Genomic DNA, 14,755 nt, shown 5'->3' with positions numbered 1-14,755 from the left:
CATATTAAATATATTTTGTAGCAATAATCAATAAAAGAAATTGATTCTGTTTTCCCATCTAAAATCAGATCAACAAGCGTTTCTATTTCCTGAAATTGATCTTTTGTAGGGTTACTGAGTTCAGGCATTTTGCTTGCGATCATTTATTTCCAGCACTTGTTCTTGTGGATCTTTTACCTCTTGCCACTTTTTCCATATTTTATTTTTCTCACTTCAAATAAACTATTCAATATAATATCACCAAATTAGAAAGTTAATGTTATATTTCCAGCTTTATTTTCCAAGCAAACAAATTGTAAACAACGATTTTTGTGAATAATCAATGTTTGATAATACATGTGATTTAAAAATAAGATTCTTTCTATTTTGCAAAATCTTTACTATTATAACATAAAAGAAACATAATCATTTGAACTTATAATTTCTCAAGTTCATTAATTCTCAAGGAAAAAATATGATATTATGTACATAATTACATTTTATATTACATTTCACTTTCCTTCATTTTCTTTCGCAAATGCTGCCTTCAGTTGTTCCTTTAAGATTCTTGGTGCTGATATCAAATATTTATCCACCACTGAGCCTACGATTGCATGCACTTGAATCAACAATTCAAATGCTTGTTGTCTTACTTCTGCTTTTCTCGATTCCAAACATGTTACTGCCAGTTTCATCACGTCGGGCGTTTTTATCTGTTTCCCTAATCCATGTTTCTCAATCAAGACCTTTAGCAGTGATAATTTTGCTGACAGTGCCAAGTATTGGTTTGATGCATTCGGCGGTTTCACTGCAAATTGACTAACTTCGTTCAGAGCACTTTTTTCTTTATCGATGCTCCACAACACAAAACGATTTGCAGCTTCACTAATTCGAGGGTTTGTGTCGCTCATTTTCGTAAGCATCAATGGAAGAAATTGATGTACAAAAGATGACAATTCGACTGATGGAAGTTCAATTGAATCAATAAGACTAATCGTGTCTTCAATAGATGAACAAAATACTGCTTTGAGTCCACTTTTGAAACGCTCTCTGGTAAGAGGAGCTAGAGACTTAAATGCTTTAGTTTTGTCGCTGGATGATTTTAATCCTTTAATAAGTTCGCAAAGGCGCTTATACCCGTTGACTTTATGACTCCAACCGGATGAATACGCTTCAGCAACAGGAGATTCGCCAAAAAGATTGATAAGGAATTCAGCTTCAGATCGATGTGCATCTGAAAGCGTATCAACATTTTCCTTTGGTGGCTCTGAACTGAAGTCAACGCGTTTTCGACCTATATGCTGTGCGCGTTGTTTTTTAGGCCGATTAAGTGGCTTTGATTCATTCGATGGAGGAGGATCAACTTTTTTATGAATTATACGGGGCGATTTGGGCCCTTTGCGAGCGAAAGGCGGAGGGGCTATGGGAGGCTGAGCGGAAGACTCTGTAAGAAAAACAGATTTGGATGATTCGGAATTTGCAGGATGCTCAGGAAGAGAGTCTGAGTCAGAATCTGGCGGAGGGTTAAGATCAGGACCAGGAAGAGGGCGATCTACTACTTCGGGCGGTGGGGAATAATTAATATTGATTGGAGGAGAAATGAATTTGGATTGACTTGGGGTAATAAGATCAAGGATCTTCTGTACAATAGATTCTGCTGTGAGATAATCTTCAGATGAAAGAGCTTCAGCTTTTTGATTGAAAAGATTTCGGATGAGAGCTTCATTCTTGGAAATGTTGTCAAGCTCTGTTTTGTAGTCTGCGGCGGCTGTGTAATCCTCTATTTCAACAGCGGCAAGTTTCTTTGATGTTAAGTCAGATATCAAAACTTCAAGAGATGTCATTTTTGGCTTTGTATAATACCTTCCATTAATCTCTAAAGAAATAAAAGATGACTGATGGAATTGATTTAATGGGCATTGATGACATTCAGAAATTATCATTCTTAAATAAGAAATTGTTTTATTATCAATCATGATTCGTTTTAATTCTCTGGCCTTCCATTGGCTTATGTAATTTGGGTGAAAATTAAAAAATCCAATTGATTCCCAATTTGTTGTTTTGTCAACTTTTTGATTTGTTGTTCCATATAAATCAACTCTTTGAGGAATCATATATTGGTGACTAACTATTTCTATCCCTGTTAATATGAATTTCCCTTTCAAGTCGATAATAACGTCAATTGGATAATTTGGATTTTCAGAAGAAACCCATCCTGAAACCACATCGTTTCTGAAGAGGTATTGGAATGGATGATTTGGATCTTCGCTTGAACAATAAAGAACCTCAAACTTTAGTGTGGAAGCATCCATCCAATTCAGGATTTCGTTATATTCAATTTTTTATATGACTTATCACAAAACTTCTTTTGAATAGTTTACATACATTAAATTAAACGTATTCAACAAAATTTTTTTTCTTTAATTCCAAAAATAATTTAAATCAGTTAAATCAACTACTAAATGTTGCAACAAAAGATATCTTTTATAAACTTAAAATGCTAAAAGTAAACTATTAAGATTTGCATCGAATCTTCTAAATGTGAGAGCGCCGATCATAAAGAATATAATACCTAAAATGAGAGATAAAGGTAAAGCAGGAAGAGGCCTTTTCAGCCATGCCAAAATTAACAATGTGAGTGAAAGTCCCAAAATAACAGCAAAGATACAAAGGATTGTCAAATCCCATCCTTGCCTTGCTGCTCTTGTTATAAGAATACCATAGAAACAAAAATCACCTAAACCAAGTCTAACGCCATCACGTTCTTTCTTTGGTGGAGGTGGAAGAACAAAAGATTCTTCTGGCGGTTGTGGAACAAGGTGGGGAACGTTAAGAGTTTGATGCTCTGTTTCGTTATGCGAACCTTCATCGTGATTACTTTGGGTGCTTCTAGGTGATAAAGAAGATGATGATGATGATGAGGTAGATTGAGAATCATTAGAATATTCTGATAGTTCTGATTCTGACTCTTCATTAGATTCCTCAGAGTCATTACTTTCAGGCATATGATATGCAGCTGAGGCATATACAAGAGCTGGAATTTCATCACCTCTTTCTTCAGATTTTTTGATGAGCATATTCAAAAGTCCAAATGGACAAAGAACAACACAGCAATCATAGATGACAAGAAGCGCAAGAAGGATCCAAACAGTCCAATCTGGAAGGCTAAGGAAAACAATGGCTATAAGAACGGAAATGAAAATCAAAATTATTTGTGTAACAATTTGTGGAGCTCTCCAAAATATGGACATATTACCAACAACGACAAGGTTGAGGATAAAGATGGCACCGGAAAGGTAATCTGTTGGTATATTGAGAACTGCTGGAATTTGAGAAAATGTTTGATAAACATAATATGAAAGAATAAGAGTAACTGCAATAATCATCCAAACATAAATAACTTTAGTACAGCCATGATAATAGCAGAGGAGTAAGATTGCTGTAACAATAATGATACCACCAATTAATCCAAGAGCAAGGTATATTGAAGTTGCAGTATCAATTCCCATATTTTGGTAAACCATTGTTTGTGAGAAACTTCGATCATATGAAGTTGAGCCATGTGTATTTTCAATAACTCTAGTTAAAATTACGTCAAAAATAAGAGTAACAATAACAGGAATTGCAATCTTTATAACGCGATATGATTGATCTTCGAGAAATTCGGTGATGTCTTCATTTTCGGATTTCATTTAGTGACCGGCTTTTTCAATGAATAATGATCGCACAAAGAATTCAATGATTTACATATAATGAATTCAAAAATCTTTTCAATTGAAAAATTGATATCAATTTTCGATGGTTTATTCAGAAGTGATTTTGTTTGTCTTGTCTTACAACAAATCTTTACTTCGAATATTAAATTTGTGTTTAGAAATCAAATATTTTTATGTGACTTTTTGTGAATGCTTTTAGTAATGCTATATCAAATATTATAAGCTTTTTCTGTATGTTAATTTAAAATTTCATAATTAAAATAAATAAATATCTTCTGTATTTAAATCATTTCCTTTTTTCTCAAGAATTAGTTTAACTAATTCTGTTTCATTTTTTTCAGAAGCCCAATTCAGTGCTGTTTTAAAAAATTGGAATTATTGCCAAATGTTATTATTAAATATTAAAATGATAAAATAAATTTTAAATAAAATGCATTAATTTCTTTAATATTAACATCAATTCCTTCATGTCCAAGAAGTAATTTGGCTATTTCAGTATTGTTATTTTCAATTGCCCATGAAAGTGCTGTTTTAAATAATATAAATAAGTTCCAAACGTTATTTTAAAATATCAAAATGTTAAAATGAATTTTATAATAAATGATTAAATATCTTTTTCATTAACATCAATTTCTTCATGTTCAAGAAGTAATTTAACTATTTCTATATAACCATATCTAGATGCTAAAATTAGTGCTGTGATAAATTCATATAAAATCCATATAAAATATCGAAACTTGAAATGATTAGAAATAATTCGAAATCACATAAAAAAATATTTTTATTATTAACACGAATCTTTTTTTGTTTCAAAAGCATTTTACAGATTTCTGTATGCCCATATCTAGATGCAAGCATAAGTGCAGAGCGAAATAATTTAAATAATTTCCAAAATTGTTTATGAAATTTTAATATATATAAACAAATATTAAATAAAACAAAGAAGCACTTTTGATATTAAGATTGTTTTTTTTATGTTGAAGAAGTAATTTAACTATTTCATCATGACCTTTTTCGGACGCCCATAGAAGTAATGTATCAAATAATTTGAATAAATTCCTTATGTAATTATGAAATCTTGTATCACAAGAATAAATTTTAAATAAAACAAATATATATTTTTAGCATTAATATCAATATTTTCATATCCAAGAAGTAAACTAACAATTTCTGTATGATCATTTTCAGATGCCCATATAATTGCTGAAGTAAATATTTTTAACAATTCCCAAAAATTAAATCAAAACATAAAATTATTAAAATAAATTTTAAATAAAACCGATGAATATCTTTAGCATTAATATCAATATCTTTTTGTTTGAGAAGTAATTTTACTACTTCTATATTACCTTCTTTAGATGCCCATAACAGCGCTGTTCGAAAAAATTGGATAAAGTTCCAATTATTATTATGAAATACTTTATTAATAATGTAAATTTCATTTAAGGAAAATAAATATTTTCTTTAGCATTGATATCAATTCCTTCTTGTTCTAGAAGTAATTTAACTATGTCTATGTTATTTTTGAAAGATGCAACAATAAGTGGAGTCCAAAATTATATAAATAATTCCCATTTTATTTCAAAAAATAGTAAAACAGAAAAATAAATATTAAATGAAATATATGAATATTTTTACCATTGATGTCAATTCCTTCTTGCTCTAGAAGTAATTTGGCGACTTCTGTATTCCCTGTTTTTAATTCTAAAATTAGTGCTGTATTAAATAAATTAAATAATTTCCAAATATTATATTGAAATTTTATAAATATAAAAGAAAATTTATATAAAATGAATAAATATCTCTAGCATTAACATCAATAACTTTTTGATCTAATATATATTTAACAAGTTCAATGTTTGATGATGAAGAAAATGTTAAGATATCACTTGGGATTTGATTGTTTTGAAGGAAATATTTTACAAGATAAATGTTACCTATTTTAGCTGTTTTATTTATCATTAATTCATTAACTTTAATTCCATTTTCTTCTAAATATAAAAAAATTTCATAATTACCACAGCTGATGCATAAAAATCCTAAATTATTAATACTTTTTGGGGCTGTATTTCCTTTTGGTGTGAAAGTATTTGCATTTTCGCAAATTTGTTGATCATTTTCATCCAATTTCTTTTCATAAATGTATTTAAAGATATCATTTCGATGGAATTTGATTGCTGTTTCATAAGAACCTTCAAATGATGAATGATTTTGCTCACATAATTGAATTATCTCTTTATTTCCACCAGCAACTGCATATTTTCCTGTATGAGTTACATTTGCGTGATTTAATAATAAAAATTTAAAACATTTAACTGAAGAAAAAAATGCTGCATAATCAATTAATGAAACATTGTTTTGATTAATAAATGAACATTTTTCATAAAGTGATGGTTCAATATTTTGATTAAAATCGAAATTTTCTTGTGATGATATTTCTTGCAGTTTTTCTATTTCATCGTTTCTAATTATTTTCGCAATTTCATTCGGATTAACTCCTTCTTCAATTAATTGCTTATGGAGTTCCCAATCATTCTTTGATAGTTCTTCATAATTTTTTTGGATATAATTATCATATGAAAAACTGTGGTTTTGTTTAATAAATTCTTTATGCCTGTGTATAAAATAATTAGATTTAATATTATTTACAATATTTTCATCAACCAAATTTAGTTTAATCATCTTTTCAATTAAATAGTATGATTCTTGTGCTTTAATCATAGAGATATAGTCGCTAAACATTTGAACAATATTTACATTATTATTAAATTCTTCTTCTTTTGTTTGAATTTTTTCTAAATAATTTAAATATAAATCACTTAAATAATTATGTGAATAAAATCCATTATAAATTAAATTATTAATAACCAAATTATATGAGTATGGATGATTTAAATCAAATAAATTGATCGTTTGCTCAATTGATAATTCAAGGTTTTCTTCGCTTAAATCAAATATGATTTGTTCAAGTTTAGTAAGAAATAAGATATCAACAGATTGGGGTTTATGATAACTCCCATTAACATCCTTATTATTTATAGAATCATTCGACATTTTACTTCTAAAGTTGGACCTGGTTTACCGAATCAATGGTTTATAAATGTAAACCAATGAAATTTTAATGAAGAAAAACTTTATTTCATTAAAATGAATTTTTACTTACACAGTGACTTCAAACCAAAAAACATAAATATCCGTAATAAACAATATTTTAGTAACATATTCAAATAATTTATTCTATTTCAGTTGAGATGTTAGTTATATTCGGATCTATTTCCGTTGCCTTTAAGTCCGATCCCAAACTTTCTTCTGTTCTATTTATTTCGTTGTTTTCATTTTCTATTTCTATTGCCGCGTAAGAAAATCCGGGAAAATTTGCAGATGATTGTTCCACTGCAGAAGCAATTGAATCTGCTGCAGGCTCTTCTGTAAACTCCGAATCGAAATTACTCGGTATCTTGTCTTTAACATCCGGTATGAATGGTGGCTTAATTTTCTTTTCCATGACATCATTAAAATTTAATCCCTTCCAAAACGGATGATTTTTAAGTTGTGACAACCCATATCTCTTTTTAGGATCCTTTGTCAATAATTTATTAATAAAATCAATGACATTAGGGTCTGTATCAGAAGGATATTGAGGGTCATTATTCGTAATCGCTTGAAACATCCGCGAGCGGTTACGGTTAAAAAACGGGGTGGCCCCAAAAAGTATTTCATAAGTTAATATCCCTAAAGCCCACCAATCAATCATATACGAGTAGTGCTCTCGCTTTATTATCTCGGGAGCAATGTATTCAGTCGTGCCGCAAAAAGATGAGGTCACTTCAAGATAACTGAGATCTTTTGAGAGGCCAAAGTCGGTTATTTTGATGTGCCCGTCAGCGCCTAAGAGAATGTTCTCCGTTTTAAGGTCACGGTAGATGACTCCAATACTGTGGAGATAATCAAGGGCAAGTGCTATTTCGGCTACATATAAAATGGATGAGTGATAACTAAGTTTTCCATTTTCGCGGATGTATCGAAATAATTCACCGCCTGGAACATATTCCATAACCAGATAAAATTTGGTGTCGGTTTGAAAGGCATATTTAAGTTGAACAATAAAGGGATTGTTGGCTTTGACAAGAATGTTCCGTTCATTTAATACTGTATGAACTTTGCGACTGGAAATAAGTCGTGATTTATGAATCGTTTTGATTGCATAGAGTTCTCCATTGGATTTAAGTTCAACAAGCATAACTTTCCCATAGAAACCGCGACCAATAACTGATATTATGTTGAAATAATCCATACTTATTTTGACATGATTTTGAAAAGTAGCTGAACGTAACGCAACAACCCAAGCCATAACTTCGTCAGGAGTTTCTGCTGCAAGGCAAACATCACTTTCTCCTTCATTTGATATAACAAAACGAGGGATTTTTTCGTTTTCATAAACGTGAATTACTGTTGTTGGTTTAATTTCTATTTTTAGTTCTGGCTTTGGTGACTTTTGATTTTTTTTAATTAAAAAAACTTTATTATTTAATTCACCGTAACATGATTGATACATTCCGAAAAAGAACCCCTTCCGCTTAAGAGGACCACTAAAAGAATCTGATGAAACGACATCGTTTCCCGATGATGAATTATTAAACATGAATTCAACAGAATTAGACTATGACATGTTATGTAAAAAACAGAAAACACTTCAACCTTCCGGCATTCATAAAAAAAATGCTATAAATACGAAATACCAAATATGTGTTTATTTAAAAAGGAAACAATGTATAATAGTTTATAAGAAATACGTATTATTTTACATTAACAATTTCTTAATCAAGTAATTCAAAAGCAATTGAAATTTATTAAACAATAATAAACAACAAGACAAACTTGGTTATAGACTTTTATTATTAAGAAACATTTTTTTAATTACAGATTTTTTATAATTGTTAGATTTAATTTTTATCGTTAATATGTAATGACTTTACTTGAATAGTCATATATTTTACGTTGTGTATATGATCAATCTTTGTTCTAGCATTTTTTGTGGATGAAAAACACAATCACATAAATTGTATTTAAATGTAAAATTTTTGTGTTAAAAATGTTCGTCGAACAATTGGCCGGTTCTTTTAATTTTTCAATTTTTGAATTGCTTTGTTATCGTGTGTTTTTTTAAAAATTTTTTTTGCAATGTCTTCAATGGATACCAATATGCAGGAATATGAAATGGTGTCAGAAAGTGTTGAAATGGCTCGGTTTGAAAAGCGAACACCTTTTGTTACTTTAATGATCCAATCTATTGGACCGTTAATGTATAACATTGGAAATGCACTCCATGATGTTGTTGATTTACTTATTTTAACAAAAGCTTTTGGCCAAGATTATATACAGATTCCAACTTTTTCATCCATTGTTAGATTTTTAATCAGATGTTTTTCTGTTTATTTTTCTAACGCTGCTTCTGCTAAAATCCCAAGTCTTATTGGAGCCAGAAGACATAAAGAAGCAGAACAAGTTATTACTGATCTTTTCCGTCTTACATTAATATTTTTAATTATCATTCCAATTCTCTTTTTATTCATTTCCAAGCCACTTCTTAAGTTTATGGGTTGTTCAGATTCCATAGCCGACAAATCATTTCAATATCTTTTACCTGTAATTATATGTGGACCTTTTACAGGCTTTTATCAAATGGGCTGTGGTTTTCTGCAAAGTGAAGGCCTATCCATTACCAATGGTGCCATGCAACTTTTTGCCTTTATTCTTAATTGTTGTTTCTTTTCACCAATATTATTTTTCTTAATCAAAGTTGATTCCTCATTTTCAGGTCTTCCCTTTGCACTTTCACAAGTTGTGCCCAGTATTGTACTCTTTATACTCATATATCGCGGTAAATTCAGTCTCAAGCCAACACTTCGCTCATGGAGAAACGGTTTTTCCAAGGAAACGTTTGATGCTCTCAAACTTTCGTCACCGTTTATTTTAAACGTTCTCGCGGGCACCATTCCTCCAATTTTACTAATGAACTATTTAATGAAAGCTGCTAATGCTATAGGTGTCCCAGCTGAAGCAGCATCAGGTTTTTCATTATTTTTGAAGATCCAAACATTTGTTAATTCCTTTTCATTAGGAATTAATCAAGCATTACTTACAACAGGTCGATATTCATATGGATCAAATAACTTAAGACGACTTCTTAAGTTATTTGTAAGTTCCATATTAGTATCGTTAACAATAGTTTTAGCATTCATGCCGCCATTATATGCGAAGACAGATAAAATTGTGTCGATTTGGATCTCTGATGAAATGCCGCAAAGTTATCATGAATACGCAATTAAAATGTTACGGATTCCATTCTACACGAACTTCGTTTATGCTGTGAATGACGCAATAACAAGTTTGGTGCTGTCTGCCAATTTCCCAGTGCTGGGAATGATTCCTTCGATAGTGAGAGCGATTGTGTTGTTGGCGTCTTCTTTGTTGTTGTACTATACAAACCAAAAGGACCCGGTGAGGATGATGTTCACATTTTGCATAAGCGATGGCGCTGTGTTGTTGACTGATTTGTTGATTCTTATTAAGCCGATGATGAAAATTAGAAGAGAAATTAGAGAATATTTGATGTAAATAAAGTGTTATATAAATTAATTTTCCTGTTAAAGTAGAATTGCTTTGTGATCTTGATAAGGAAAATGTAATTTGTTTCAAGTTGAAAAAATGTGTTTTGCGAGTTTTTGGTTGATTCTATAGCAAAATATCCTGAAGACATATTAGTTTACTCATCAGAATCATTTAATATTGAACTCGTTTAATATATCTTAAGGCAGAAAGGAATTGATATTAATGCAATTTCTAATATTTTGTTATTAAAAAATATTATTTGAAAATTATTAAATCCATTTATAACAGCACTTATGCTTGCATCTTATCATGGTTATATAGAAACAGCTAAACTACTTCTTGAACAAGAAGGTATTGATATTAATGCTAAATATACTATTTAAATATATATATACTAATTTTAATAATTTATTATTTGGATTTTAAAATACTTTTTAAAAATTATTTGAATTATATAAAAAAGCAATTAATTTAGCATCTATGAATGATTATGAAATCTTTTTTTTGTTTTATATATCAAAATGTATACAAAAAAAATCATCATATCTTAACATAAATTTATCATTATTTATTTTGATACTATTATTTAACTATGCTTTTAATATTGCATATAATTCCAAACTAATAGCAGATCCATAAGAGAGGGACATTGATTGACATTGTTCTTCAAGAAATTGTTTTTTGCATTTTTCCCAATTATATAGTTTACATATTCCGATACAGAGAGCGCAAGCTGAATGATCCTATTTTTTGGGATAATTGGATTTGTTTCATCTATAAATATAACCATTGCTTCACTTACACTTCACGACTCAAAATCATTTTCACCACTAATGTCTAACTTACATCTTAAAATAATCAATTCTCAATTTTCACGTTTTTTCTCACATTTATTTTATAGCAATCGAGCAACTAACTTAAATTTACATTCAACAATTTGTTCCTTTTTTACCAAACCAGTTATTTTTGTATTAGAAGATAAAGAATATCATAATGAAGTTTTTAATCGTAAAAAATCCAATCTCAATGGAGGTAGCATAAGCATCGAAGAGGCTTCTAATATAACCATTGATACATGCGTATTTTCACAAAATTATGCTCAATATTATGGAGGAGCCATTTCAATTGTTTCTTTATCAGCTAATTGCATAATTACTAACTCATCTTTTTATGCAAACACAGCGTCACAAGGTGGTTCCATATATTGTAATATCAAATCCGGGAAATTAATAATCAACGAATCAGATTTTGAATCAAATTCTGCCATTTCATCCAGTGATATATTATCTATAGTTGATACACTATCTTTTAACACCTGCATTTTCAAGAATAGTCATGGTTGTGACATGACAATTAATTCATTATTTGGAAATTGTACCATTTATAATTGTTCATTTTTTAACAACAGCGGTTCAATATATTTCTCTGATGATACTCAAAACGTATCAATTGAAAGCTCTTGTTTTTCGATGTATAATAATAAAACATTTTTTGTATATTTCGAAACAAATGAAATGAAACAAAACATGCGAAAAATTTCGAACTGTTGTTTTAATGCGACAAAAGAAAATTCTTTGCATGGAGAAGTAAATCTTGAAAATAATGTTTTCGGTGATTGCGAAAGTTGTTATTTTGTTCCTTTTGTTCCAACACAATCGCCAACACTTTCGCCAAAAGAACAGCAGAAGCGTTCAATGATTGTTTACATTATAATTTGCGTTTTCTTGTTGTTGGCTATTTTGAGTGCTGTGTTACTAATGAAGAAACATTCGAACGAAAATGAATATGTTCATATGGATCCGATAAGTGCTTAAAATAAATGTTTGTTGATTTGTTTTATTCGTAATTAAATATTGTTGTAATAAATTATTTTTTTTTTTTCATTTTTACTTTTGATATGTTTGTTTTTTGTCATAAGTAAATTAATGATTTAATGTAAATCATTAAACTAAGATATTAAAAATATAAATATATATTCATATAAAGAAGAAAAAAATGTGTTTTATGTGCACAAATGAAATATATAATGCTCTTTCCATATCCTATAACAAAGTTACCACCATTTTTAATACAAAGTTCAAAAAACTTTCCTGCAATTTTGGATTGAATTCTTTTAGTTGATCCTTACAAAGACTAAATATATCAACATCATATGCTTCATTTGAATTAATATTAATAGAGAATACTTTACCTGTTTCTGGAATAACTTCATTAGGATTATGCTTATAAACTGTAATACGACTAACCAATTGGTTAAACATATTGTTAAGAAATAATTTCATTTTAAATCAAGAATTCTTGTACTTATTATAAATATGATAAATGAAATTTCATAAAATTGAAGATAAATATTTATTGATGTTTTATAACAGATACACTTGGAACATCTTCAACATAAAAATCGTCGTCATCATCATCGTCATCATAATCGATAAAATCATCCTCGATCGTACTTTGCGATTCAACTTCGCTATTTTCATTAGCAAATGGTGCGCCGTCAAAAGCGTCCATTGCTTCGATGTTAAGGTTAACAACGCCTCTCAAAAAAGCTTTTTTCAATCTGTCCTGCATCTGATTAAAATTCTCTTGGCTTTTCTGGAGTTCTGATTTGGCTGTAGCAAGCTCGGCTTCGAGATCTTGGATGATTTGGAGTGATTCTTCTTCTTTTGTTTTCAGAATGGAAGAATATCTTTTTCGAATTCGGGACTCAAGACGACGTAACCGCTTTTTATGCATAAGCCGATTCCAGCGGCGAAAAAAAAGACGTTCTATTGCCCTTTCGATGTAAATAGAATGGAATGCTTCATACAATACTTCCTTATCTGTGCCCATCTGTACCCACGTATTAAAGTATCGGGATCTCGTATTGCCATCTCGAAGTTTTTGATGAAGCTTTGAACACATTTCTATTAAATTATTCAAAATTGCTTGTTTCCTGACTAAAATTTGCATTTTTTCACCTGCACCTGAATGCATTTCATCAAAGTGATTTTTTTCATCCTCTAATTCTTTTTTTAGTTTCTCAATTTTATTTGTAAATAAATCATTTTGTTCATTTTGTAAATTTTGAAGATTGTTTTCCAAAAATTCACAAAGATCTGATTTTAACTTTTCGAAGTGAGCTTCAATAAATTCGTGGAGTTGAGGATCAAAATCGTGGAGCTGAGAATTGTCTTCTTGCTCCATTTGTGGTAATTACTTAACGTATTTTTGGGAATGTTGGCAAATAAGAACAACGCAATGAAGTAATTTTTAGTAAAAGCATATTCTTGCTCTTTAAAATCTTGGTGCTAAAAAGATTTTCTCCTAATTGATTATTCATACGTATGAATTTGATACAAAATTATTTAAATTGTGTTATTGTATGAAAGTTATTTAGTTCAAACTTTAAAATTAGCTTAAGTACTTCAACTAAATTATTATGAGTGACTCTATCTCTATCCCTAATTTTGCCTTTAAATGTTGTGTTTTTTTCAAGAAATGTTATGTAAAAATTGATCGTTAGTCAGATGTTCTTTCTTATTTTTCTCCCATTTCTTTTTGCATCAGAAAAGAATGTTGAACTCCCTTTTGATGACCAAGAACCAGAGAATACAACACAAGAGGGCGATCCAAATGAGGTACCACCGAAAATAAAAAGATTTAATTATTTACCAATTTCAACCATATTCAAAATACGTGAAATTATAATGATTATAATTGTATTAATTTTTATATCATTTTATATATATGGCAGAAAGTCAATTCAAAATATCCAAAAACGTGCATTAGAAACCATAATTTCTTCATTCAAAGAATATTATGCTGTAATTCCTCAACGATTTGTTAGTTACAGCAATCATAGATTTGATGCTTATGTCACAGGTCGTACATCTCATCTTGGATGTTTAATAACATTTAATATCACTAAACGTTGTGATCCAATAGGGTTTGTATATGATAAGCTTCTTAAAAGGAACTCAACAGTATCATTCGAATTTCTTATATCACCAAATCAAAAAGTTCCACTTTTACTTCATATTTCATCCAAATCGCCCAAATTTGCCGAGTGCCTTAAGCTCAAAAGGTATGACATGATAAATACCAACCTTATTTGTCTTTATGATCTCCCTGAATCACTTGATGAATTTCTACCGATGATTGAAGAATTCATAAAAACGCGTCCAAACGTCCTCAGACTGGTCGAGATAAGCGATGCAAATCGTTTTGACCTTAAGAATGAGTGCAGATTTGTTGTGAAACTCGAATTTAACATCGACAAAAACGAAGAAATCGTTTTCAGCGACGAAATCATTAAATTCGGTGTTTCGCTTGCAGACAAATTGGTGCTGTTTGAGGTGCCGCAGGAAGCTTTGAGTAAAATGGAAAATATGAGAAAGGAAATTGTGATGGAAGCAAGAACAGAATTCGGAATACCTGAACCAAAAAAGAAAACAAAAACAGAATGA

The 14,755-nt window shown here is 29.9% G+C and overlaps 6 protein-coding genes across 6 annotated transcripts; 2 read left to right on the top strand and 4 right to left on the bottom strand.

Annotated features, from left to right (window-relative positions):
* Nucleotides 1–491: 491 nt before the first annotated feature.
* GO595_010447 (centrosomal protein) lies at nucleotides 492–1,823 on the bottom strand (the record flags this gene model as incomplete). Its single annotated transcript, XM_067913127.1, has 1 exon — nucleotides 492–1,823. The coding sequence occupies one exon, from the start codon at nucleotides 1,821–1,823 to the stop codon at nucleotides 492–494; it is 1,332 nt and encodes a 443-aa protein (XP_067769185.1).
* Nucleotides 1,824–2,471: 648 nt separating this feature from the next.
* Nucleotides 2,472–3,671, bottom strand: GO595_010446 (Clan AD, family A22, presenilin-like aspartic peptidase; the record flags this gene model as incomplete). The annotated part of the gene is made up of 1 exon (XM_067913126.1): nucleotides 2,472–3,671. One exon carries the CDS (start codon nucleotides 3,669–3,671, stop codon nucleotides 2,472–2,474), a length of 1,200 nt encoding a protein of 399 aa, XP_067769184.1.
* A 3,256-nt stretch (nucleotides 3,672–6,927) lies between these two features.
* Nucleotides 6,928–8,337, bottom strand: GO595_010445 (AGC family protein kinase; the record flags this gene model as incomplete). Its single annotated transcript, XM_067913125.1, has 1 exon — nucleotides 6,928–8,337. One exon carries the CDS (start codon nucleotides 8,335–8,337, stop codon nucleotides 6,928–6,930), a length of 1,410 nt encoding a protein of 469 aa, XP_067769183.1.
* Nucleotides 8,338–8,972: 635 nt separating this feature from the next.
* GO595_010444 (MatE family protein) lies at nucleotides 8,973–10,313 on the top strand (the record flags this gene model as incomplete). The annotated part of the gene is made up of 1 exon (XM_067913123.1): nucleotides 8,973–10,313. One exon carries the CDS (start codon nucleotides 8,973–8,975, stop codon nucleotides 10,311–10,313), a length of 1,341 nt encoding a protein of 446 aa, XP_067769182.1.
* A 2,346-nt stretch (nucleotides 10,314–12,659) lies between these two features.
* Nucleotides 12,660–13,259, bottom strand: GO595_010443 (centrosomal protein POC5; the record flags this gene model as incomplete). Its single annotated transcript, XM_067913122.1, has 1 exon — nucleotides 12,660–13,259. The coding sequence occupies one exon, from the start codon at nucleotides 13,257–13,259 to the stop codon at nucleotides 12,660–12,662; it is 600 nt and encodes a 199-aa protein (XP_067769181.1).
* Nucleotides 13,260–13,816: 557 nt separating this feature from the next.
* GO595_010442 (uncharacterized protein) lies at nucleotides 13,817–14,755 on the top strand (the record flags this gene model as incomplete). The annotated part of the gene is made up of 1 exon (XM_067913121.1): nucleotides 13,817–14,755. One exon carries the CDS (start codon nucleotides 13,817–13,819, stop codon nucleotides 14,753–14,755), a length of 939 nt encoding a protein of 312 aa, XP_067769180.1.

This window comes from Histomonas meleagridis, assembly GCF_020186115.1.
Source record: "Histomonas meleagridis strain 2922-C6/04-10x chromosome Unknown scaffold_61, whole genome shotgun sequence".
Taxonomy (NCBI): Eukaryota; Parabasalia; order Tritrichomonadida; family Dientamoebidae; genus Histomonas; species Histomonas meleagridis.
This window is presented reverse-complemented; position numbering and strand designations above follow the sequence as displayed.